Genomic DNA, 24,401 nt, shown 5'->3' on the forward strand with positions numbered 1-24,401 from the left:
TTTTATTCATGTTCACAACATTTGACTACAACAAGTGGTTCACTAAGAAAACTCAGCTGACCTCCAGCTCAATACCTGATACCAGACCGTGACCCCACCATCGCAAACCTGCATCTAACATGGCAGTAAAACTAAAACCAGTACCTGACTCTTTGTCGTGTCTCTGGATTCCCCAGCAAATGACTGAAGGCACAGAGAGGAGGGTAAAAGGTGTTCCAACAAACTCAGAGTGATGACAATATCTCATCTTATATTTCATGTTGGGGTTCTTACATTCACAGCATGGAGCAATTTTTACACACACAGACAGTGAAGGTCACACACTTGAAACACACAACATAGATACTTGAGGAGTCGTCAGTCCCTTATACTAGTGCCTGAGGAGGCTGCAGTCATGTGTACTGTAAGCGCTGCTGTCACCAATTTGCTTTGAAGCTGTTGTGTAATTGCTGAAGCAAAATTCCTGTTGGTGTCTGTATGCATGACAAACTAGACCATGAATAGATGCTTTCTGTTTGTACTGATGGAAACTCTGAGACGGATACAACCTCAATTTCAGCTTCAAATAAACAATGTTTATAACATCTATATTATATCTATATCTAGATAGATAGATAGATAGATAGATAGATAGATAGATAGATAGATAGATAGACTACAGTCAGTGTAGCAGAGGCAGGATTTGATACAAGAGAGCATTACAAGAGCTTGTAATGAAGCACTAGCTTCACTATTGAGCTGAGTTTGGGTGGGGCGCTCAGTAATGACATTTCCACACTGTGTTGAGCTTTCTAAGCTCAGATGTTTGGAAACACTGCTCCAAGGTGTGGTCGGGTCGAAACACACGTCATGTAAGCATGGCTAATTGCGGTATTGGGACTTCACTCAAGTTTCAACATGTGGTGTACCTGCTGCTTCCAGGCAGGCGAGGCACGGGGAATAACCTTTTCTTTTATGAACCAGAGGTTTTGTTTTTTTTTTTTTTTTTTGGGGGGGGGGGTTAACGCCGCACACACATGTAAGGAATAAAACAATATCTGATCTCATTATTGTTTTTGCTGTGGATTGTAAAGATCAATACAGACTGTTCAATCCCTGAAACCCAGAGTGTCATTAAATAAATATTGGCACGGAGAGAGAGAGAGAGATGTGCTCTGTGCTGTAAATTTATTAAATGATCTGAAAAGAAACTTTCAATGTCACAATAAAAGAGGCAGACATTTCTCAGTTCTATTTTTCTCTATTGTTCCTACTTTCAATAGAAAATGCTCTATAAAGTGTGTTGGGAAACCCAGCAGTACCACCTGGTGGTGAAGAAGTTAATTACAGTCACAAGACCTGTTGCCTTTCCAGCTCCGATTTAATTGCTGACTCTGCGGCTTACCGTACACTGGACATTTTCTTCTACCACACACACACACCCCATGCATATACACCCCATGTCCAGCATCATTTCTATGAAGAATAAACTATTTAACCCTGACATCCCTTCTCCTGACCCCGATCCTCGTGTTGGATCCTCTAACAGGAAACTAAGTCCATGCTGATTCTGCTTCAGCCAGCTGCACTTAATGTTTGAGTTTCCTCCACATACGGCTCAGTCAGAAACTGAAGGACGATTCATCCTGCAAAAAAGCAAGAAAAAAATCCATTAATTGCACATGGTCTACTTCGTACTAACTCTCAAGAAAATATTAATATTATTATATTTTTTTTATTATTCCAACTGTTGTAACGTGAAATCTCATACATGCAGGTTCAATCTGAATAAATCATGCCCATGTCACCAGATATGGCTTCCAGAGCAGTAATATACTACTACTAATAATAATAATAACAATAATGAAGTTTCTTTATCCTACTTGAACAACCTCTGAATGTGTGAGGTTGAAAAGCTGTTGGTCAGTGTGAAATGGACTGTCGCGATTAAATCCGGGCGTGTTGCCGCTTGTTATAAATAGAAGCATCAAAAACATCCATTCAGTAGCAACAAGTATCAGCCAAGATGTTATAACCTGCAGGCGCCTCACCTGCTTGGAAGCAGCAGGTAAGCGAGGCCACCTGGCGAATTTGTGGTGGAGTGCACCAAAACCGCAATTAACCACAATCACGTGACCTGGGTGTTTCCAACTATACTTTGGAGCCGTATTTCCAAACACGACACAGTCTCATTGTTAGTACAGCCTAAGGGAATTTAACAGAGCAAAAACAAATCAAAACCTAAGAGTAAAGTAAACTAAAAACACAAACAAGAAATTCAAAACTGCAAAATTGTCTAACACTAGAGACTAAATTAAAAAAAAAAGATAGTAAATAAAATCAAACAAAAAACATCGAAGAATTAGTTTGATTAAAAACCCAAAGTACCTGAAAAATAAGGAGAAAAGGAATTGAAACCGGTTACAGCCAGTTAACTTCACATTAGTGATGTGTAAGTTGTGAACGAAATGGCTCTTAAATTTGTTTAAAAGGAAGAAGCTGAAAATTGAAATAGTTAAAAGTTGAACTGTGAATAGTTCGTTTTTGAGATATGATTTATTTATTACATTTTATGTGGAGTGAATAAATTATATATATATATTATATATATTTATGGTGCCCCTAGAGACAAAGCACGTACAAACTTCAAAACACGTACGAACTCTGAAGCACGTACAAACCCTGAAGCACGTACAAACTCCAAAACACGTAAAAACCCAGAAGCACATAAAAACTCAAAACACGTACAAAACACAACAGAAGTGCTCCAGGATGCTGGGCGCAGTGTTGAGCTTTTGTTACCTAGTGGCTACACAAGCCAGCAAGTACCAAAGACCAGATTTGGTGTGTGGTAGTAACAGGTAAATGAACTTTTTTTTTTTTATTATTTGAATATATATGAGTGCTTGTGTATAAATACACAAACCATACAAGTATGCTTTCAATTGTGTAATTTAAGTGATCTAGTAGCTCTGCTTTGGAAGTATATTTTATTGTTTGTTTTTATTGTATATATTATTGTTAATAATAAATTAATTAAAGCAACAAAACAACCTGAAGGAAAGAGCCGGCTCTTTTTGGTGAGTAAAGCCGAAAGAGCCGGTTCTCTAAAAAGAGCCGGAAATCCCATCACTACACATAGTTTCCCAATTACGATGGAAATTTGAACGGCTGGTGTTCTGGGAATCCATCCTACCCGTTGTTTCTGAAATTAATTCATGAAATTAATTCAGTGCCAAACCATCCTACCTTTGTCAATGTGACCTACAAGCATACTTTAACAGCTAAAATTTAGTGGCAAATTGTCCTACCTTTGTGAATATGAGCTAGAAACACACTTTAACAGCTAAAATTAAGTGTCAAACCATGCTACCTTTGTGAATGTTACCTACAAGCATACTTTAACGGGTAAAATTAAGTGGCAAACCACCCTGGCTTTAAGAATATAAGCTTCAAGCATACTCTGATGGGCAACGTTAAGTGGCAAACCGTCATACCTACTTATATTTGTGCTGGAATTCCTCTGTGACTGCAGAAATGTGCATAAACTACTTACGGTAGGACGTTTTGCCAACGTAGAAGGTTGTCAGAACACCGGTTTGATCAGCCAGATCTGTTATTTGTCTCACGCACATTAGACAAACATTGTGAGTGTGGATGTTTTCCTAGTGCCCTTGAAAACAGCTGAATCGTAATAGATCACGTCAGTCCCGACCATTCCGCTTGATGCCCAAACAACACTGACAAAGGCAACCTGAACTCTTCCTTGTGTTAATAACAACAGTTAACCCTTTCACCTATACAGGAATACAAGCACATGGATAAATCAGATGTACACGAGGGCACGCGTTGTCTTCCCCGATGTGTAAAAACTGTGTAAAAAGTTGCCTCTCCAGCGTCACCGAAAAAAAGATCATAAAAAATAAACTTTTAGCTCATGTATCTGTTATACAAAATAAGCTTAACAGTGAGTTTGGACAAAAATGAATTGAATTTGTGATATCCAAATAACCGGAATATCAAGAAAAGCGGAGGAAAAAAAGAGGAAAAAAGAAATAAAAACTCAGTCGAATTAGTTAAGAATGACTTGATTGGTCGATGGATGGCAACGTTTATAGAGGGCGGGGCTTCACTGCCCCGGGCTCACTGAAGACTACAGCGGTATATCTGAGAGAGGAAATCATAGGAGCACGGAGTTCGTTTTTGTGCTACATTTGTGTGTTTCCTTTTTTCATGTGTGAGGATGTAGCTCCGTGCTTCACTCGCTCAGCAGCGCCAGAGTTTTATTCCCACGGTGCCCTGTCCACAGTCATCGCAGGGTAAGCGGGTAAGCGCTTTTTCTCAGTGATTTCTTGGTCATTTTCACCTGCAGTGTCTTGTACTTCTGCTCTGAAGGATGCTGTCTTTTCACTCATTCATTAAACGGTTGGATCGTCTCAGTAAGGAGAGAAAAAAAGGACTTACATCGATGAGGAAAGGATGTGCAACAGGTTTGGATTGAGGATAGAGGTGGAAATGTGCCTGCGAGTGAAGGTGGTGTGTTGAAGAGGTTGGATGGGGTACTTTGAGGAGAATGAAGAAAAATGAGAGAGAGGTGGGGAAGTAGTGATGGATGACGGTTGGTGATCCAGGAAATGCAAAGTGTTAATAAAGAGGAAGTGAGGGCAGCTGTGAAGGGGATGGAGAGTGGAAGTGCATGTGGCCCAGATGGCAAACCTGTGCAGGTGTGATATCTGGCAGAGAGAGAGAGAGAGAAAGAGAGAGAGCAGTGGAGTTTTTGAACTGACTGTTGAACACAATCATGGAACAAATGTGCTGGTGCTGATTTTCCAAGAGCAAGGGTGATGTGCAGAGCCCAAGTAAGTACAGGTGGCTCAAGCTGATGAGCCACACCGTGAAGATATGGGAAAAAGTTGTTGATGATCAGTGAGCAGCAGGCTTCATGCCAAGAAAGAGCTTCTTGAATGCAGTGATGATGAAGAGGCTGACAGATGAGGTCAGGCAATAGTGTCCGTGGACTGTGATGTTTGCAGATCACATATAGTGATTTGTAGTGAGAGTAGAGAGCAGGTGGAAGAAGCCTGGAGAGGTGGAGGGATGCTCTGGCTAGAAGTTGAAAGAAAGCCAGTAGAAGTAAGTCAGAGTACGTGTGTGTGAATGAGAAGGAGGCGGGTGTAACAGTGAAGGCAGATGAGTTTTAAATACCATCCAAAGCGAAAGACAAGAGAAGCGAGGAAGTGCGTGCAGGAAGGGTGGAGTGGGTGGAGACGAGTGTCAGAGGTGATTTGTGGGAGAAGGACCGCAGCTAGAGTGAAAAGACATTTTTCTTTTCCCCATATAAATATGTTGTTCTCCCAGCAGCTGTATTCAATAATCGGAGTCAACAAGACCAAAGAAGGAAATGTGCCTTTAGTACAGTAGATGAAACATTTCATTCACTTCCTGTTTCCTAAAACTGTACGCGTTGCATTAAAAAGCACACAGCCATTACCCTTTTGTGTCGACACCAAGATGTGAAGCAAGAACGGGAATAAACTTTAGTAATAATGTGGTTTACAAATTTGCAATAACAATCATGCAGTGAGAAAATAGTCTTTTGTTTATGTATATGCATCTGTTATCCTTTAATATTAGAGGAAAAAAATACTAATCTTTTTAAGAACTGAGAGGAATCCAGTGTGAGGTGAGGGGAGGAGGGGGCATGCAAACTCCACAGAGAAAGAGCGAGCAACTGTTTTTCAGTTGTTATGGTTTTAAAAATAATTTAGAAGCAGAAATAAAAGAAAAGTCTAAGGTTGTGCTGCAGGTTTCTGCTGCTAAAATATAACTTTGGATTTCTACAGAGTCAAACTAAAGCTTTGGCAGCAGCCTGCTGCTGCTGCTGCTGCTTTCATTCCATTTGCCTGTCAAATCAACACAGAGAGGCCTGATGAACTCATGTCTGTGTTATTGATGAGAATTATTAGTTATTATTAATCTCTTGGTGTCTTTTACAGCTTGTCAAATAGTCGCAGCAGATGGCCCCGCCCCTCCCTGAGCCTGTTTCTGCTGGAGGTTTCTTCCTGTTAAAAGGGAGTTTTTCTTTCCCACTGTTGCCAAAACACTTGCTCATAGGAGGTCATATGATTGTTGTGCTTATGCTCACTTTGTAGTGAGTCTGTCTAACCCAGGGTGTCTTCCCCTTATCTGCATTAACACTGCCCGCTAGAATAAATGGGCCCTGATTTAGGGATAAGCTGTTTTCTAGTTTGGGCTACCCTTACCCCCTTCCTGATGTCATCCTCCCACTGTACCTGTCGGCGGATGTAACTCACTGTGTTACGGCCTAATGATGATTTTTGAATTGGTTACCTCTGACACATAAATCCCAGCTTTCCCAATCCTCATCACAGCTAAGTTTTGCTTATAATTTAAATATATTTTTTTTAAGCATAAAAGTTATTCACTCATCACACGAGGGCCTCCGTGATGACCGATCACTTTGAAATGGGACCAACGCACTGAACGAAGAAAAGAGAAAAGACAGTATCGATTGCACCACATTCATATCGATCTGACACCAATACCAGTGTCGACATGGATACTATTAATATTAATATTTCGATCTATCTGCCGATCCCTACTATGTACTGGGCGCGGACTAAGGCCATAGTAACTTTTTTTCTCCCAGAGGCTGAAGGGAATGATGCTTAGTGTTGCACAGCTGTGGTGAGTGACATTATAATAGCTCTGTGGCTGTTTGAGTCTCTATGAACTTGAGAAGCCAAAGCTAGAACGTGTTGATATATTTTTACTTTTCCAAACCTACCTCAAGTGCTTTGTTTTGATGACTTTTTTTGTAATAATCTTTGTCCTGGATTTTTTTTTTGATGCTAACATGTTACTTTAACAAGAAGGACCTGAAGGACACACCGAAGTCAAAGTCGAGCTATATTTATTTGCAGCGTTTGCTACCTTTGTTGCTTCACACACTAATCCTGTCAGGTTCTGTTAACCTACTGAAATACAGAATGAATGACCAAGTGATGATAAACAGCTATGTGGGTCAGCCTCCCCTGAAACCACACCCTGAACCTGCTGCTCCACCCCATCCCTGCAGCTGAGTCATAAGCCACACCCGTCATGGTTGCATAAGCAGGATTCTGACTTCTACTGAAGTAAAAAGACTAAATATTTTTTTCAGCACTTGGTGACCGAGTTAACGTTACTTCTAACAAGATCATGAACAGGATCAGATGTTGTGATTAGTGAATGAAGTCAGACTGTAGATTTTCCTTCTTCTAGCTGTACTGACTGACCTTTGACCTCATGTGTTGATGACTCTTCACCTCTGTCTCCTCTCACAGGGAGAAGATGATCTGCAGGATCCTGCTGCTCATCATCATCACCTCATGTGTCTCTGGTTAGTTTACAGCTTCACTTTATGAACTCCAAATAAAGCTCAACAACAGATTTGTTCCAGTTCTCAGTGTGTCTGCTCCTCTCTTTCCCTCTCTGTCTCCTCAACAGGATCATTTGTAGTCAATGTGACACAGACCTCCTATCAGGCAGAGGAGAACCACAACATCACACTGGAGTGGACGTTCACCACCAAACCTGACAACTCCACAAACTCTGTTTCCATCATCTGTCAACAGATGACTAATTATGAAACCTCAGGCTTCTATCATGTGTCCAGTGGTGTTGAGGTGTCAGAGTCTCAGGATGCAAAGTTTTCAGGACGAGTCCAGAGTGACAAAGACGCCCTCAGAGAAGGACGAATCAGACTTCAACTGTCCAGACTCAGGACTGATGACTCGGGTCTGTACCTGTGTGAGGTGAAAACCGAGTATGATTATGGCTTTGACTACTGTCGACTCAGCATACGTGGTAAGAAGATTAAAGCAGTACGAATTACTCCATCTTGACATTCAGAAACCAACAAAGAATATTTGTTTTCCTAAAACAAATAATACAATCTGTTTTTATTCTAAATATACATTCGAATAACACTTCTTTAAAAATAGCATAAATATATAAAAGCAGTACAAATAGTTTTTATAAAGATTTAAAATTAGATGAAGTTCCTCCTGCCTGTGCTTTAAAGATCGAAGTAATGTAAATCTTGAAAGCATAAAGTCTGCAAATAGCTGTATTTTTTTTCTATCTGAAGGATACTGTGTCTGCATGTCAGAACCTTGAAAGGTTTTTTTTTTGCCTTTTCAAAGCTGGACAAAAGAGTAGAAAAGGCAATTTCCAATGTTCAAGGCACAGGTGTCGAACTCCAGGCCTCGAGGGCCGGTGTCCTGCAGGTTTTAGATGTGTCTTTGATCCAACACAGCTGATTTAAATGGCTAAATTACCTCCCCAACATGTCTTATAATTCTCCAGAGGCCTGGTAATGAAGTAATCATTTGATTCAGGTGTGTTGACCCATGGTGTTATCTAAAACCTGCAGGACACCGGCCCTTGAGTTCGACCCCCCAGGTTAAAGGGGTTATATGTCACTGTACTGATATACAGTTAACTTGTTGGTTCCCTTTAACTTCATATTTACCAATTCTGCAATATAAGAGAGCAGCAGGGCCTGTCAGTAATCTTATTGTTCATCGAGTTCTTTGTGCTCCAGTTGTTATCAAAGTTTTTTGTTGTTTCTTTCTTTATGATGTTTTCAGAACAGGAACTGCTAACAGCTACCAATGATATTAAAAGATTCTGTCTTCATTTTTCTCTCCTTTGCAGCAGCTGCTGTTCGTTCCAAACCTCAGGGATCAACTTTGAGTCCATCAGCACACACCTGGATGCAAAGGACGGTCCTCTACACTTCACTGGGATTCGAACTGGCAGCTTTACTTGGCTTTGCAGTTTTACTGGTTAATCGCTTCTGTGCCTTAAGATGTCGTACTCGGCTGAGAAGATACCAAAATTTCATTTAAATGTTTAACAGGAGCTTTGTGGTGTCGTTTTGCACCAAGAGAAACTAAAAGCAGGACTTGGAGGGAGCCATCAGGCAGAAAACCTGAGGTTCAAGAATCCAAGACTGTGTAATGTATGTTTGAAGTATCAGAAAGCCTCATTGTGATATGAAGTGCATATTATGTGCTCATGTATCACTGCAGAAAGGATGATGGGGTAGGTTATGCTCCCATGTGTGTCCTGTTTATTATTTCTAAGCTGGACACTCATCCTGCCACCAAATGGGAACTTTAAAAAGAAAACAAAAAAAAACTTTTGCTCTCTTCAGTTTGTACAGCCTTTAATCCACCAGAGGATTTAGCCTATAAATGTGCTGTTTTCCTATCAGCTGTATTCAGTGGTTAAACTTTAACAAGTGCCTGGACTCAACAAGACCAAAGAAGGAAATGTGCTGTTATTTAATCCTGACAGTAGGGACTGGACTTTGTTACGGCAGATAACACACTTCATTTGCTTCCTGTTTCCTCAACGTGTATGTGTTCCTTTAAGGAGCACACTGTCACGACCCTTGTTTTTACAAACAGCAATAAACTTTATTAATAACAGAGTTTACAAGATTTGCAATAACAAACATGCAGTGAGAAAATAGTCATTTCTTTATGCGCATACAAGAGTTAGGCTTTGTTATTAAACTTTGATACATGCATATTCCATAAACAAGGGTCTCAGGTGAGCAGATGGTTCAGTGTTTCATTGCTTATGGTTTTAAAAATACTTTAGAAGCAGAAATAAAAAAGTGTAAAATTCTGCTGCAGGTTTCTGTTCCTAAAATGTAACTTATGGTTTCAACAAACTCAAACTAAAGCTGTGGCAGCAGGCGGCTGCTGCTGCTTTTATTTCATTTCTCTCTCAAATCAACACACACAGGCTGATGAACTCGATTTCTTTGAGCTGGGCCCTGTTTCAGGGCCCTGTTTCAGGAAGCCGGTTTAGTGGAAAAACTGAGTAAGTATACCCTGAGTTAACGAAAACTCTGGGTTTTCGGTTTCACAAAGCGAGTTCAGCTGAAGCCTGAGTGAGTCACTATGACGACACACGCCGTGAAGCTAACCTGCCCCCTAGCAGGTTTACTACAACTAACCCTGACTGTCTCCGCCCCTTTGTCGGAAACCTGACAGTAGGAAGTGTCGGACATGGCGTGCCACTTCCTTGAAGAGCCAGTAGATCGTGAAGCCCAAATTCTCCGCAGAGCTCTCCGCCGGGAGAGAGTGATCAGAGCGCGTTTGGACATTTTATCATTTCCTGACGATTTCCTGTGTGAACGTTACCGTTTCTCAGCACAATCTATAAGTTATTTGGATAACATCCTCAGGCCATATATTACGCATGTGACACATCGCGGACATGCTCTCAGTTCTGTACATATTATTTGTATTGCACTTCGGTTTTTTGCAAACGGGAGCTTTCTGTATAATATTGGTGACGCTGAGCACGTTTCCAAGGCTACCGTCTGTCGGGCAGTCAGGAATGTTACAGTTGCACTGAAACGTCTCCTGTACTCGTTTGTGGTGTTCCCCGGTCATAGACCCACAAGATTTATCAAAGAGGGATGCCACAAAATTGCAGGTATCAGGATGACCAAAACGTAATGTATGATGTGGTGATATTTGAACTACTACTTAAATTTTACATTTATTTTCAGGGTTCCCAGGCGTGATTGGCTGTATAGATGGCACTCACATTCCAATCATTGCTCCTTCAGTAAATGAAGGAGACTATGTGAACAGGAAGTCTTTCCACAGCATTAATGTACAGGTACATAGTTCCCTGTAGCATTTCAAACTAACAAATTATTTCATTATAGTAATGGATGCTAATTTGTGTTCTCTGCACTGTGAAGATCATATGTGATGCTGCCAACATTATCACAAATGTGGAAGCCAAGTGGCCAGGCTCTGTCCATGACTCACAAATATTCCGTGAATGTACACTGAGCACAAAATTTGGACATGGTGAGTTGAGAATACTGTAAAATATATAAAGACCAATTGCTTCAGGGACATTTGAACTGAAGTGTATCCTTCTGTCTTAGGAGAGTTCACTGGCTACTTGCTTGGTGATAGGGGGTATCCATGTTTACCCTATTTGCTTACCCCTTACCCTGACCCTGAACCGGGCCCACAGCAGCGATATAATCTGGCTAATTGCAGGACAAGAGCCAGAATTGAAATGACTATCGGAATGCTTAAGGCCCGGTTCCAGTGCCTGCAAAGACTCAGGGTCACCCCAGAAAGGGCATGTGACATTATTGTGGCATGTGTGATTCTTCACAACATTGCCACAATTAGAGGAGAACACTGTCCTTCTGAACCAAACATCAGCAGTGATCCAAACCATGAACATCCTGACCCTCCCACGGACATACAAGATGGAAGAGCAGTCAGAGACACCATATGTCACAATCATTTCTTTTGACCCATCACCTCAACATGTTGAAAGAAGAATAAACAGATTTTTTGTTCAACTGGCTTTATTGGTCGCCTGTGTTTCCTGTACACAAAGTATTAAAAGATGTAAACCTCATAAAGTGTCTCTGTTGCTTCCTCCTCTGTAACAGCTGTCAATGTTTCTTCATTATTTTCCTGCAGTAAAGAAATAAACAACATTGCTGTTCTACTGTAAACTCATATAATCTGTGGAGTATTACTCACAACTGCATGTTGGTCTGGCTCAACAGGAGGCTGCACCAGATGCAGTACACCACCACCATCAACTGATAGAATATGAGGTTTATACAGGTCACTTATAACTTACAAGGGACCAAATGGCAATTAACAAACATACCAATCACCTTACACTTCATTGTCATTATGCTCTCAAAGACAACCAAGGCTGAGGGAAGGCAAAATCAGTCGGAAAATAACTTCACTACAAAATAATCCATTATGGTAAAGAGTTTATCAGATGAATGAGTGGCACTGCAAAGGTGACTGTGAAGAAAGGATGTATGCACATCATGTATTATTTTGAATTTACCCCTTATGTCGGCACTTGTGTCTTGCGGGGTTATTGACTCAGAGGATGTCCCCGCAGAGATGCCTTCGGCCACAGGGCGCCCACTGTTTTGGCTGAGGGCCAACTGCTCAGCCTCTGTGAGTGGTGGTGGTGGAGGACCCCCACCTGTTTTTCGGGCCTCCGCTTTTTTTCTGTTGGCTATAACGGGTCACATTTGAGCATACAGAGTAAGCAAATATGTACTTGTAATGTGCTCAGATAATTTCAATAAGTGCTTACAGAAAGAAAATTAATGTAGCCTCTAACTGCAATTGATTTACATAGGACAAACAGACCAAGCACTATGGCTCATAATACAATTACACCTCACCTGTTTGGACTATATTTTTATATTTCATTTTTACTTGCTGCCAGGAACGTTTGGGGCCTGTTGGGTTGCACCTACACTCACATCACGTCACAAAATAAAATGTATAAAATAACAAATAAAATAACATATGATAAAATAACGCGTTAAATGGGTGGAAATCCCTCGATCAATGTTTAAATTAACACTCACGCATTGACTCTGTCAGCTATGTTTTGCCATGCATGCTCCCTTTCTTTTGCAGCTGTGGCTGTGTTACTTTTTTCCGCGGAATTTGCATGTTATCGGCATATGCTGCCATCAGAATTTTGGCCTCAAGCGCTGTGAAATACATTGACCGCGCCTTCTTTCCCTCCGTCTCCATGGTGACTCGCTTAATCTGTGCTCCGCTTATCAGGGCTTTATGTATCCTCGTCCGCGCGCTTCACTTGGGGTTAAAGCAACTCCGCGTTGATTGAACTACTTGTTATCAGCCTTTCTGAAACCGAATATTCCGAGTTGGACAGTTCGGGGTTACTCAACCCTGAGTATCGTTTTTCACTCTGAGTTTTCTAAACCGGCTTCCTGAAACAGGGCCCTGGAGTTCGTGAACTGGAGGAATTTCATATCTCATGCCCGATGCTTTCTTCTTGTTTTAAATCCAGTCTAAACTTTGAACCACACTCAGATTTCAAGACGCTGCCTGCAGGACACAAATCATGTCTGGAAACAGATTCTGAGGTCAATATGAGACGTTGTTCCTGCATGAAGATATAACATACAGTTCTTTATGCATTATGGAGGAGGAGCATAACAGCAACAAGAATTTCATCAAAATGATTTAGGCATGGATAGATTTGTTTTATAGGGAAAGAAAAATATCCATGAAAATAAGTATTTTCCTCCACTTATGGAACTAAGTGAAATTCACCCTCTTGGCCAGATGATGGTGCTATAAGCTCACCACTTCACTGTATCCAATCAAATATATTATTATTATTATTAGTAGTAGTAGTATTAATAATAACTTATTATTATTTTATGGAACTTATTGCAAACTGCTTCAGTAAAACACCCTAAACAACACAATAAATATCAAACAAAATAAAAAAGCAACACTAACCAAACCATATCCATGTCAGTTAGGACATGCAAGAATTCCTTGATCTCTCAAAACAAGTTTAAAATTAACATTACTTAAAACAGTAATATGGGGGTTAAATGAGAACGTCAAAGATGTAATGAAATTTATAATAAAACAGTAAATGTTTGATCATTGTTTCATTCTTTACACATCGGAGGAAACAGCTGTAGTTGGGGCAGCTGTGGCTACAACTGTAGCTTGCCTCCACCAGTGTGTGAATGTGAGAGTGAATGAATAGTGGCATTGTACAGCGCTTTGAGGTTCTCGAATATATAAATGCAATCCATCATTATTATTATTAGTTATGTAACAGTCAAACCAAGTGTGGCACAAACATAATGAAACAGAAAAACTACAGTTTTCTGTTTTAGATCATAAACTGCTGTCTGACATTTCAAACAGATGTTATTGGGAGAGAGGTTCATGTCTATAAGTACATCTGAAATGATGTGTCCTCATAGGAAGCGGGTCCTTCAGAAAAAGTCTCCTTAGTCCTGATGGGTTGTGTCTCTAAGGCACTCCCTGCTGGGTTTTGTGGCTTTTTCTCCTTTCCAATAATCACAGAAACTACAGCAGCTACTCCCAGCCCCAGACCAACGTACAAGCTCATGCTTGACAGTGTCAGTCTCTGACGTTGATCAGCTGCTGTTGTAAAAAACACAGAGACATGTGTTGCCATTAAAATATATATTATGCATCTGTTATGAAAAGCAGTAATGCCCTTATTATCCTCAGTGATGAAATTATATTTAAAGAAGAAAAAAAGAAAATAATACAAATACTCCTTAGTAATTTACCTGTGATGCTGAGGCGACAGCTCTCATAACCAGCACCATGATCAGTACCTCACACAGGTACAGACCCGAGTCATCGTCCTGAGTCTGGACAGTTGAAGATGCTGACACCTCAACACCATTGGACACATGATAGAAGCCAAAGGTTTTAAAATTAGTCTTGTGTTGACACCTGATGGAAACAGAGTTTGTGGATCCATCAGGTCTGGTGGTGAACGTCCACTCCAGTGTGATGTTGTGGTTCTCCTCTGCCTGATAGCAGGTCTGTGTCACATTGACTACAAATGATCCTGTTGAGGAGACAGAGAGGGAAAGAGAGGAGCAGACACACTGAGAACTGGAACAAATCTGATATGATTATACTGTAATTTTAAGTACAGCATAATTTGCTTTAAGTAATGTGTGATTTCATGTGGAAAAACAGTATTTTCTATTGATCTGTTTGCTGTTTCATTCATTATGTTGAAGGATGTTCTACTGTCATTTAATGTCATTCTGTCAGCATGACAGAATTAAAAATAAACTCTTCTAATTTCCTACTAAATGTAGTGTTACTGAGGGAAACAAGAAACAATCCTGCAGTGTTAAAATAGATATAAGCAATTTTTTGTAATTTAGTCAATGCAATGAAAAAAAAAAAAAAAACTGGACTGAGTTGCCAGCTATGGTTATTAGTCATCATTCGGATACTTGACACTTTTTAGATCATACTTCACTTTCACAAAACAGACATTTTTCATTTGTGGACCTTCTGTTTCAGAAACACAACCTCCTCCGGTACACTCTCAGGGATACAACTGGACATTGAGTCACACTGTCGCATCCAATCATAACTGGAATAATTCAATTCAATTCAAGTTGTTTTATTTAAATGCCGCCAAATCACAAGAACAGTCGCCTCAAGGCGCTTTATATTGTACAGTAGATCGTACAATAATACATACAGAGAAAAACCCAACAATCATATGACCCCCTATGAGCAAGCACTTTGGCGACAGTAGGAAGGAAAAACTCCCTTTTAACAGGAAGAAATCTCCAGCAGAACCAGGCTCAGGGAGGGGCGGGGCCATCTGCTGCGACTGGTTGGGGTGAGAGAAGGAAGACAGGATAAAGACATGCTGTGGAAGAGAGACAGAGATTAATAACAGATATGATTCAGTGCAGAGAGGTCTATTAACACATACTGAGTGAGAAAGGTGACTGAAGAAGAAATACTCAATGCATCACGGGAATCCCCAGCAGCCTACATCTTTTGCAGCATAACTGCACAGCATGGGGTATTTTACTTAAACAAATTTCTAGGGTTTAGCTGAATTGATGCTGATTCCATACTAGTGTTGCACTGCAGGATTGAAAGAGACAGTATACAATAAGTGGAGATAAAGCACTGATACATAATCTAAAACAAATTCCTATAAAACTTCAGCAAAACCGTAATGTCACACTTTCATGTAATGCAGTAAATCTTTCACAGTTGGACACAGAGTTATCAGTGTCAGTATAATGTTGTTTTCCACAGACATTAAACACTTTGAAAGACTTCAACCCAGGCCGCTACACAGATGGGTGTTAGCCTGCAGTGCACAGACTGCTGACTCAACCAGGTCAGCTGTCCTGGCACCTGCTGTGTAAATCACCTGTCCTGAATTCTCCTTCAGCAAAAATTAAAATGCAAAACAGCACTGAATTGCCATACCACTATCATGACGTGGCTGTAATAGTCAAATGAAAATGATAAAAGCAGTAAAACAGAGGGAGTTACAGAAACTGGTCAGCTTCTCTGCTTTTTAATCTTTAATCTTTTTCTTATTTTAAAACGTGCTGTTTAGCAGTTCACAATGTCAGTTTACACCACTTATCAAAATAACGTCAAACATACTTTTATGCCTGTGGTGGGGCGTGGTCTGCGCTGCTGCTGCAGGGGAGGTGGATGCAACTGCACGGCATCTGCAATCATGCCTCACCGACATAAAAAGTCTGCACTGGGTCCTGGTTATTGTTGCTGTTGGTGTTTGTGCTCCAGCCGTGTGGAAATGACAACCGCTGATGAAAGAAAGTCAGTAAAGATGCTGAAAAGCACGAAAACGTCATTGGGTCTGCCGTGGTTTCTTTACAATGCCACAGTCTGAAGAGCTGTACAGAGACTAAAGAGAGTCAGAAGCACTGGATACTTTATGTTAACAAACAGCATTGTCAGGGCTACACATGCAAGAAGTGGTCTTACTTTGCTCAAATTCAGGCAAACAGCTTGATGCCTTGATGTTCGTGTTTTGCGCCTGTTTTAAGATATTTCAGAACTTTTATTTGATATCAGATGAATCATTCCAAGAAGAAAGAAAGTTTAAAATTGGTTAAACAAAAGAAAAATCTAATAAATTTGATAAACTGCCTATCTTTAATTCGTGGTATTTAATTCTTTGTTGAATATTTTTGACTTGTTGTGCTTCAATAGTTAGCAGTGTTGCATTTCCATGCAGCCTTTGCATGCTATTCCAGAGGAGTCTGTTCAGTGACAGGTTGCTTCTCCCAAAGACAAGAACCAACAGACTTAAAAACTCCTTTGTCCCACACGCCATCTGGAGGGGAGAGAGAGGGGAAACAGGAGGACAAAGGAGGGGGGAACAACTAAGCTGTAGTGCCTCTTCACTTCACTGTGCAATTACCTTTTGTGCAATACTTTTTGTTAATATCCAACAGTGCAATAGAGTTCAATATTTGAAATGTGCAATTCCTTTGTATTCTTATTCCTATTTATCCCTTTTGTATTCTCTGTATTTATATATGTCCTGGATTTATATATGTGTATATATAGTATATTTCTGCTCACATTCTGTAACTTCTGTTGGTGCCGTGCTATTTGGGAACCGAATTTCCCAGAGGAACCCACCCAAGGGATTAATAAAGTTTTATCTAATCTAATCTAACCTCTCTATTCCTATGCTTGCATGAGTGTTCTTTCAATGTTAGAGCCACTGCTAATCCATAAATGGTTGTAGGTGTGGGGGTGAATGATTTCCTATCTCTCGGTTGCTAGTGAGCTGTGCAGGATGTGCTCTGTCTTAGTTAGCCATTGTTGTGGAAGTTTCCCTTTAAATAAAGCCTGCAGACGAGCGGTGAGCGGTAGCTAACATTCTTTAATCAAAAACAAAGAACAGACAAACCAAGCTTGTGGAGAGCCTACATGACCGCGGGGCAGACGGTCAGCAGAGTCTCCCTGAGCCTAGCATGGCTCTCAGTTAAAAACCTTCTCCAGGAACAAAAGACAGTACACAGCTGTTTCACACCTTAAGGTTCACACTCCCTTGCTACCTCACAGAGTCCTCAAAGAGAGAAAAGATTCTTCCTGTGGAGCTGTCTGCTTCCCCCCAACATCCTTACTAGACCCCCACCATCTGTCTAACTGCATGAGTGTGAGACATGTTAGAATCCAGTGGCACCAAGGTATCATACAATAAAATAATGTGATTAATACATAAGTAAAAGAAATTCCTATACACCATCACAGATAATATAAAACAAAACTGTGACATTGTCCTGCACTAAAGTCAACAAATACTTGTGAGAGCTGTGAAGTATAATCTCAGGCTTTAGGGTGCACAGTTTCACCTAGTAGTTTTTTCCCTTCTGACTCATCGCAGATAATGGCATAGACAGATGATTTTATTATGGTCTTCTCTCTCTGGTAAATCTTTATTTATGAGTGCAGACAGTTAGCTTAACCCTTTAACTACTCCACCAAGAAAAAAGCAATGGGAAATGTCTTATGTGCTCGACCACTTGGTTGTTAATGGTTTAAGGAGTGGATATTTTCCAGAGACTTGAGCTGTGACTCCGGGCAGACGAAGTCTGACTCTTCTTCCCCCCAGAGTGTCTCTGTCACACTGAACCCATCCTGCAGACTGTGTGTAGGGAGTCCTCAACACCTTTTATCATTTTATATAAAATTTTATCCAACTGGTAAAAACAAATCCCATTGATGAGAGAGATATCTGTTTGGATCCGACTGTCCAAACTGATGTTAATGGTCTCCTCCTCCTCTGCCTTTTTGATGTTTGAAATCCGTTTGACAACAAACCTCCTTGTTGAGGAAATGAAGAAAGAACTGTCACAATTAAAGCTGAGAGTCTGGAGAGTTCTCTGTTATGTGTACCTTATCTGCACCATGTTTTCTTGCTGATTACAAGTAAATTGTAGGTGTAAAGTTTTTATAATGTGTTATGAACTCTCAGGAAAAGGAAGCGATGCTTCAGTTTACTGCATAGATAACATGAATATGGGTAATAATGACAGTTTAAACATGAATACAGTTCGTTCTGTATCAAGTAAAGGTAGTTGAAACTAGAAGGAGTTTCTCGTCCTCCCAGTTAATAAGTCATGACCAGAGGGCGTGATAGCTGTGTATACTGAACACATTTCTGTATTTAGGGAGATAAGAATAATTTGATATCTCTAATTCACAGCCTACTTGCTGTCAGAAATTGGTGCTAACACACAAAAAAGTGCAGATTTCCTTCACACATTTAATCTTCAGTGATATATTTTTCTTTTCTTTTGTAATAGCAACTCAATTAAACACGGATATACTTTGGCTACAGATTATTTAAAGTGCTTCAGGATCTATACACACTCAAATCATCTGTGTTGATCCAAATGTAATTTCTAAAGATAAACAGATGGAGACTCTGACTATGGTAGAATGTAAACTGCAGCTTCTTTGTAGAAGTGTTTCTAGAAGCTCTGAAGACCTAAAGGAACCCAAATGAACAATATTGCATTTCTTATTGTGCACTTAAACTATTACAGAACTGTTACTAACTGTACAGACATGAAACACAAACAGTTTAAACCTCATTTCACCTGAATTATTTAAAGTATCTGAAAGGATTGTGAACAATACTTGACATTTTTTTCTGTAAGTTGAAGATGGAAAAATAAATGCTGACATTTGAAATCGAGATGTAGTCTGAGTTATAGATTATGAAAATATCATTGCAGTAAACTCACCTGTAAATCAATCCCTTTACAAAGGTGAACCAGAAGAGTTCATGCATTTCTAGTGTAATGCATTAACTTATCCTAACCTCATTAAAAAAAAAATCCACATCCTTACCTGTTGGTAAACTGCTGAATGTGCAGAGATGATAACATAGTGTTCACTCTATGTTAAAAATGAAACCACAGAGACTGATGCCAAAATGCCTATCTGTGAGCAGCCAGCTACTTGTTTATGTATACAGCATAAAAAGTAACACTGCATATCAACTTGGTGTCTTTGGGCAGTTTGGGCGGACTGAAGATGCATAACAGAGCTGGAGGTTGTTTTTGGAAACAGATACCAACTCAAAGAAGAGGATGCAGCAGGAGTATGTATCTCTCCAGTTGTTTATGTTAGTATTTATATTTTTAAGTGCAAAAAAAGAACAGCAGATTTATAGTAGGGATTTCTTGGCAGGGAACCTTACTTTCTCTCAGTGGAAAACCTTTGGTCAGATGTAACTGAATTTTCATGTGGTGTTCTGCAAGGATCTGTTTTAAGACCTTTGTTATTCTTATTATAGATCTTGTCATTACACCTTATTAGTAGTAGTTTTAAATTATTTTCCTATTATCTGTATGTAGCACTTTAAACCTTGTGAACTGGATAAACTATCCATTCTAATGGATTGTCTTAAGGCAATTAATGGCTGGATGGCAAATTATTTTCTGCAGCTTAACGCAGACAGCACTGAGTGTTTAATATTTGCAGCAGAGAGCAATAAGCCCTAAATGAGACAATACCTGGGTTCTTTCTCATTCACAGTAAAAGCTCACTAACTCATCTAATTCCAGTATAATAAACTGGACTATTTATCTATTTATCCAGTTATTATTTGCCACAGGGCCCAAATTAAGTATCACAGTCATTAAAAAAATAAAAGGAAGAAAAAAAGAAACTTAGATGTTTTTGCTGCTTTCATAATATTGATGGGAACTTCCCAGACTGAAATTTGTCAGAATATTGGAGACATTACCAGATCTAACTGAGACATTTAGCAAGAATAATTTCTTAAGAAACTGTAACAGGTAGAACAGTCTCGGGGTACACTAACTTACACATTCATCCATGCATCCACCCTTTACTGCTATCTGTGTTCATGTTGTGGGCCCAAAACTCTATGCGGGGAAACCCAGACCTCCGTCAGCCCAACAATCTTTGTGCTCATCCATGGGGACACCGAGCTGTTCCTAAGCCTAATGTCAGCAATAAGCCATGGGTCTGCCCCGGAGCCTCTTAGTGGTAGGAAATGCCGAAACACTTCACCTAGAAACCTTAGAAGCGTCCAGGAGGCATCCTAATTAGATGCCCAAACTACCTCAACTGTCTCCTTTCAATGTGTAGGATTAGCAACTCTACTCTGAGTCCCTCTTGAATTACTGACCTCCCCATATCTTTGAGGGAGAGCCCAGCCACTCTTTGAATGAACTCACTTCCCCTGCTTCACAAGAAATGGGATGCAGTAGCAATAGGTCTTATAGAGTTATTATACCAAATTTAAAACATTTAGTTCAATTCATGATCTGTATATAAAGAAGAGGTAAGGAGAGTGGTACAACAGCGAGTCTCTACAGTCATCTATAAATCGTTTGTAAATGTCGAGTCCTAGTTTGGGGATGTATTTCAGCCAGTCAAAATTGATGCAATTATGAATGCCGATTCAGATACGTTCAGATTTTGTACACTATGAAATAAAATCTGGAAAAAAATCAGACTGGCAGCTTCTTTAGCCTTAAAAGTACAGCTCGGTAGAAATGCATACATTTCACACAGTCAGTCATGGCTTGACCTCTCCAGAGGATCTCAAACTTGTTGAAGCAGTGTGGGATCATCCTGACAGAAAACAGAAGGCAACCAGCATCAGAAGAAGAGCTTTCACTGTAAAAATCAGGATCATGAACAGGATCAGATGTTGTAATGACTGAATGAAGTCAGACTGTAGATTTTCCTTCTTCTTGCTGTACTGACTGACCTTTGACCTCATGTGTTGATGACTCTTCACCTCTGTCTCCTCTCACAGGGAGAAGATGATCTGCAGGATCCTGCTGCTCATCATCCTCACCTCATGTGTCTCTGGTTAGTTTACAGCTTCACTTTATGAACTCCAAATAAAGCTTAACAACAGATTTGTTCCAGTTCTCAGTGTGTCTGCTCCTCTCTTTCCCTCTCTGTCTCCTCAACAGGATCCTTTGTAGTCAATGTGACACAGACCTGCTATCAGGCAGAGGAGAACCACAACATCACACTGGAGTGGACGTTCACCACCAAACCTGACAGATCCACCAAAACTCTCAACATCATTTGTTGCCTTATTGCTCGCAATGAACACTTTGTCCTGTATCGTGTCATTCATGGTGTTGAGTTGTCAGAGTCTCGGGATAAAAAGTTTTCAGGACGAGTCCAGAGTGACAAAGACGCCCTCAGAGAAGGACGAATCAGACTTCAGCTGTCCAGACTCAGGACTGATGACTCAGGTCTGTACCTGTGTGAGGTCAACACTGATTACAGGTTCAGTTCTGCCAGATGCAGAGTCAGTGTTTCTGGTAAGTTATTTATTTCACCTTTTTTAAAGGATAATTATCAGTTTCACACTGAGCAGTATGTGGAGATTTCTTTTATTTGTCTGATTTTTTAATTTGTTTATGTCCTGTAAAATTTACTCTACAGTTGTTTATGAGTCTAGTCATGGCTGAAAAATAGTTCCAAATTAAGGGTTTTCTATTTGCTTCTTAATTTTATTTGTTTGTAGTTTCTTTATTTAACTTTATTTTTAAACTCTAGTTATAGTTATATTTTAGTTATTCTTGGTATTTGTATTTATGGAGTTTAAGAAGCCACCTGAGTGTTTTCCTCCATCGTATCCCCTTGTGTTATTCTCTCTGTTAAAGAGGACATGAAACACTACAAATATAAAGGATAATTTACATCATTCAGCCATGCTCTCAAAAAATGAGATAGATGTAACACTGTCTGTTAAGCTGAATTTAAGAAATAAGTAATTCAGTAGTAGTAGCACCATCTTCTGTCAGTACAGAGCATTACATTATGTGGTTGGTTGGCTCCGGCTAATAAACTAACTTATAGACTAGTGACAGAATCAGTAACTCAGAGGGACATAACAGCTATTTGCCAATTCATAGGCTGCATCCTTCGGAGGACCCGGCCAACGTAGACCAAGAAGGCCGGAAGTGCGAGGCTGTGATATGGGAAGGTTTTGATAAAGAGGATTCTAAGTTCATCTGTTTTTTCTTCTTGCAGGTGCTGAAAGTCGAAATAAGAACTACTGGGATCAAATTAAAATTGTTCTGGGAGTTTTAGAGAGTGCACTTTTAATAGTTAGTGGCATGATATTTTTGATCATTATTGCCGTTCAGGGTCTTGTGTAGTCTTTTAGAAAACATAAGATAGAAAGTCCTCTTTTAAAATGAACTACTTCATCTCCTATGTTTTATGTTGCTACTTTCAATCTGAATGTTTTCTGACAAAAAAACCCAAAAACATAATGAAATATTATAATATATATATATATATATATATATATATATATATATATATATATATATATATATAAGTATAGCATAGATTATTTTCTTCATGTTAGATTAAAACCAAAAATATCTTTGTTTAAGCTTTTGTATATTCAAAAATTCACTGCACTTCTTTCACTAACTTTCTCCTCTCTGTATGCTTATTGAGTCCCAGATTTGTTCCAACTTCTAACTCAGCTTTCAGCATTAGCTTCTCAGTGAACACGCACATTATTATTTAACTAATATAAAGATGACTTGTTTACTGTGTCAATGCCAAATTCAGTCTCTGCCAATTTATTTCCATGTTTTTCTGCAACTGTCAAAGTTTTCAGTTTAGAGCTTCATAATGTAACAAGAGTTTTTAACCACTTAATTGCTTCATTCTTCAAAGCTTGGTCTTTCTGCTTATTTAACATATTTAGGCATGCTATTTATATAAGAGAGTTTACTTTTCTCTCAGACAGCTGATGGACCAAAAGCGTTATGAAAATAACAATAAACAATTTTCTCAATAAAAAATAAAAATATATGAAGAAAGAGAAAGAAAAAATACACAAAAATATTATGCATCAATAAATTTACAATTTTTTAGGACAGTTCAGGTTCACCTAACTCAAGGGATGAACCACTGCTATATCTATGGATAACAGACTGCAAAAGAACTCATTTTAAATTATTTAGGAAATTTGTATATGGCAGTCTGCTACAAGACAAAACACACCTGTCCCCATTACTTAAGTTGAATCTACAAAAATTTCCAAAGATAGCAGAGTTTGGCAAACATAAAATATAATTATTTTTTGCTGGAACAAGGCGATTCTCAGAGAGCTATTGGCTGAAACAAAAGAAGAAACAAAAGAAGAGGTAACTTCACAGCCAAACCAGACAGATCCTGGATCTACATCTTCATACTCTGTGGCCTCAAAACTGGTCCTAAAGACTAAGTCTTGTTTCATGTTTTGAATGTGCTGAGGTGTCAGGATGAAAACTTTTTCAGGACGAGTCCAGAGTGACAAAGACGCCCTCAGAGAAGGACGAATCAGACTTCAACTGTCCAGACTCAGGACTGATGACTCAGGTCTATAGATTCGAAGTGGACACAGACCATGACTGATTTGATAGCTGCAGGCTCCATGTTCCTGGCAAGGTCTTTTTTTTCCTAATATGTGTACTATATATAAATCCATCCATCCATTCGCTTCCGCTTCTCCTTTTCAGGGTCGCGGGGGGCGCTGGAGCCTATTCCAGCTGTCATAGGGCGAAAGGCGGGGTACACCCTGGACAGGTCGCCAGTCTGTCACAGGGCCAACACACAGGGACAGACAACCATTCACACTCACATTCACTCGCACATTCACACCTAGTGGCAATTTGGATTATCCAGTTAACCTATCCCCACAAGCTTCATGTCTTTGGCCGGTGGGAGGAAGCCGGAGTACCCGGAGAGAACACAGCACTGTTGCCGCACAGTAGGAAGGTCCCGAGTTCAATTCCACCATCAGGCCGGGGTCTTTCTGTGTGGAGTTTGCATGTTCTCTCTGTGATTGCGTAGGTTCCCTCCGTGTACTATATATAAATCTATTATGTATTAAAACAAACATTATTAGCTGAAATCCAGATATTCTACAGCTTCATTTTCAGTGTAAACCAATTCCATATACAT

At 39.7% G+C, this 24,401-nt stretch overlaps 3 protein-coding genes across 4 annotated transcripts; 2 read left to right on the plus strand and 1 right to left on the minus strand.

The window, feature by feature from the left end:
- Positions 1–3,991: 3,991 nt before the first annotated feature.
- On the plus strand, positions 3,992–11,060 carry LOC147335025 (uncharacterized). 2 transcript variants are annotated; one of them, XM_086286971.1, is made up of 4 exons: positions 3,992–4,298; positions 7,326–7,381; positions 7,489–7,848; positions 8,704–11,060. In XM_086286971.1, exons 1-4 carry the CDS (start codon positions 4,078–4,080, stop codon positions 8,892–8,894), a joined length of 828 nt encoding a protein of 275 aa, XP_086143097.1. In that variant the 5' UTR covers positions 3,992–4,077; the 3' UTR covers positions 8,895–11,060. The 2 variants fall into 2 exon arrangements, with proteins under 2 accessions (XP_086143097.1, XP_086143096.1); XM_086286970.1 differs by having other exon boundaries at positions 4,008–4,298; positions 8,701–11,056.
- A 104-nt stretch (positions 11,061–11,164) lies between these two features.
- Positions 11,165–16,205, minus strand: LOC147335026 (uncharacterized). Its single transcript, XM_086287004.1, has 3 exons — positions 16,053–16,205; positions 14,177–14,463; positions 11,165–14,024 (listed from the first exon to the last, which is right to left on the minus strand). The coding sequence occupies exons 1-3, from the start codon at positions 16,141–16,143 to the stop codon at positions 14,001–14,003; spliced, it is 402 nt and encodes a 133-aa protein (XP_086143130.1). The 5' UTR covers positions 16,144–16,205; the 3' UTR covers positions 11,165–14,000.
- A 3,166-nt stretch (positions 16,206–19,371) lies between these two features.
- LOC147335027 (uncharacterized) lies at positions 19,372–22,699 on the plus strand. Its single transcript, XM_086286990.1, has 4 exons — positions 19,372–19,536; positions 21,229–21,284; positions 21,392–21,751; positions 22,467–22,699. Exons 1-4 carry the CDS (start codon positions 19,526–19,528, stop codon positions 22,592–22,594), a joined length of 555 nt encoding a protein of 184 aa, XP_086143116.1. The 5' UTR covers positions 19,372–19,525; the 3' UTR covers positions 22,595–22,699.
- Positions 22,700–24,401: the final 1,702 nt, after the last annotated feature.

Source organism: Aulonocara sp. 'chitande type north' Nkhata Bay, linkage group LG3 (genome assembly GCF_057382095.1).
Source record: "Aulonocara sp. 'chitande type north' Nkhata Bay isolate Kocher_YH1m ecotype deep benthic linkage group LG3, A_spYH_male_GT1.1, whole genome shotgun sequence".
Classification (NCBI taxonomy): Eukaryota; Metazoa; Chordata; class Actinopteri; order Cichliformes; family Cichlidae; genus Aulonocara; species Aulonocara sp. 'chitande type north' Nkhata Bay.

Bases quoted from the DNA above. Each gene is read 5' to 3' on its own strand.
- LOC147335025 (XM_086286970.1), top strand. From the start codon at position 4,078: ATGGATGGCAACGTTTATAGAGGGCGGGGCTTCACTGCCCCGGGCTCA. The intron at 4,299-7,325 runs GTAAGCGGGTAA...CTCCTCTCACAG, and splicing joins CTGTCCACAGTCATCGCAGG to GGAGAAGATGATCTGCAGGA. The intron at 7,849-8,700 runs GTAAGAAGATTA...TCTCCTTTGCAG, and splicing joins CTGTCGACTCAGCATACGTG to CAGCTGCTGTTCGTTCCAAA.
- LOC147335026 (XM_086287004.1), bottom strand. From the start codon at position 16,143: ATGTCGGTGAGGCATGATTGCAGATGCCGTGCAGTTGCATCCACCTCC. The intron at 14,464-16,052 runs GTATGTTTGACG...TCTCCTCAACAG, and splicing joins GCCCCACCACAGGCATAAAA to GATCATTTGTAGTCAATGTG. The intron at 14,025-14,176 runs GTAAATTACTAA...TTTTTACAACAG, and splicing joins CTGTCGCCTCAGCATCACAG to CAGCTGATCAACGTCAGAGA.
- LOC147335027 (XM_086286990.1), top strand. The intron at 21,285-21,391 runs GTTAGTTTACAG...TCTCCTCAACAG, and splicing joins CCTCACCTCATGTGTCTCTG to GATCCTTTGTAGTCAATGTG. The intron at 21,752-22,466 runs GTAAGTTATTTA...TTCTTCTTGCAG, and splicing joins ATGCAGAGTCAGTGTTTCTG to GTGCTGAAAGTCGAAATAAG.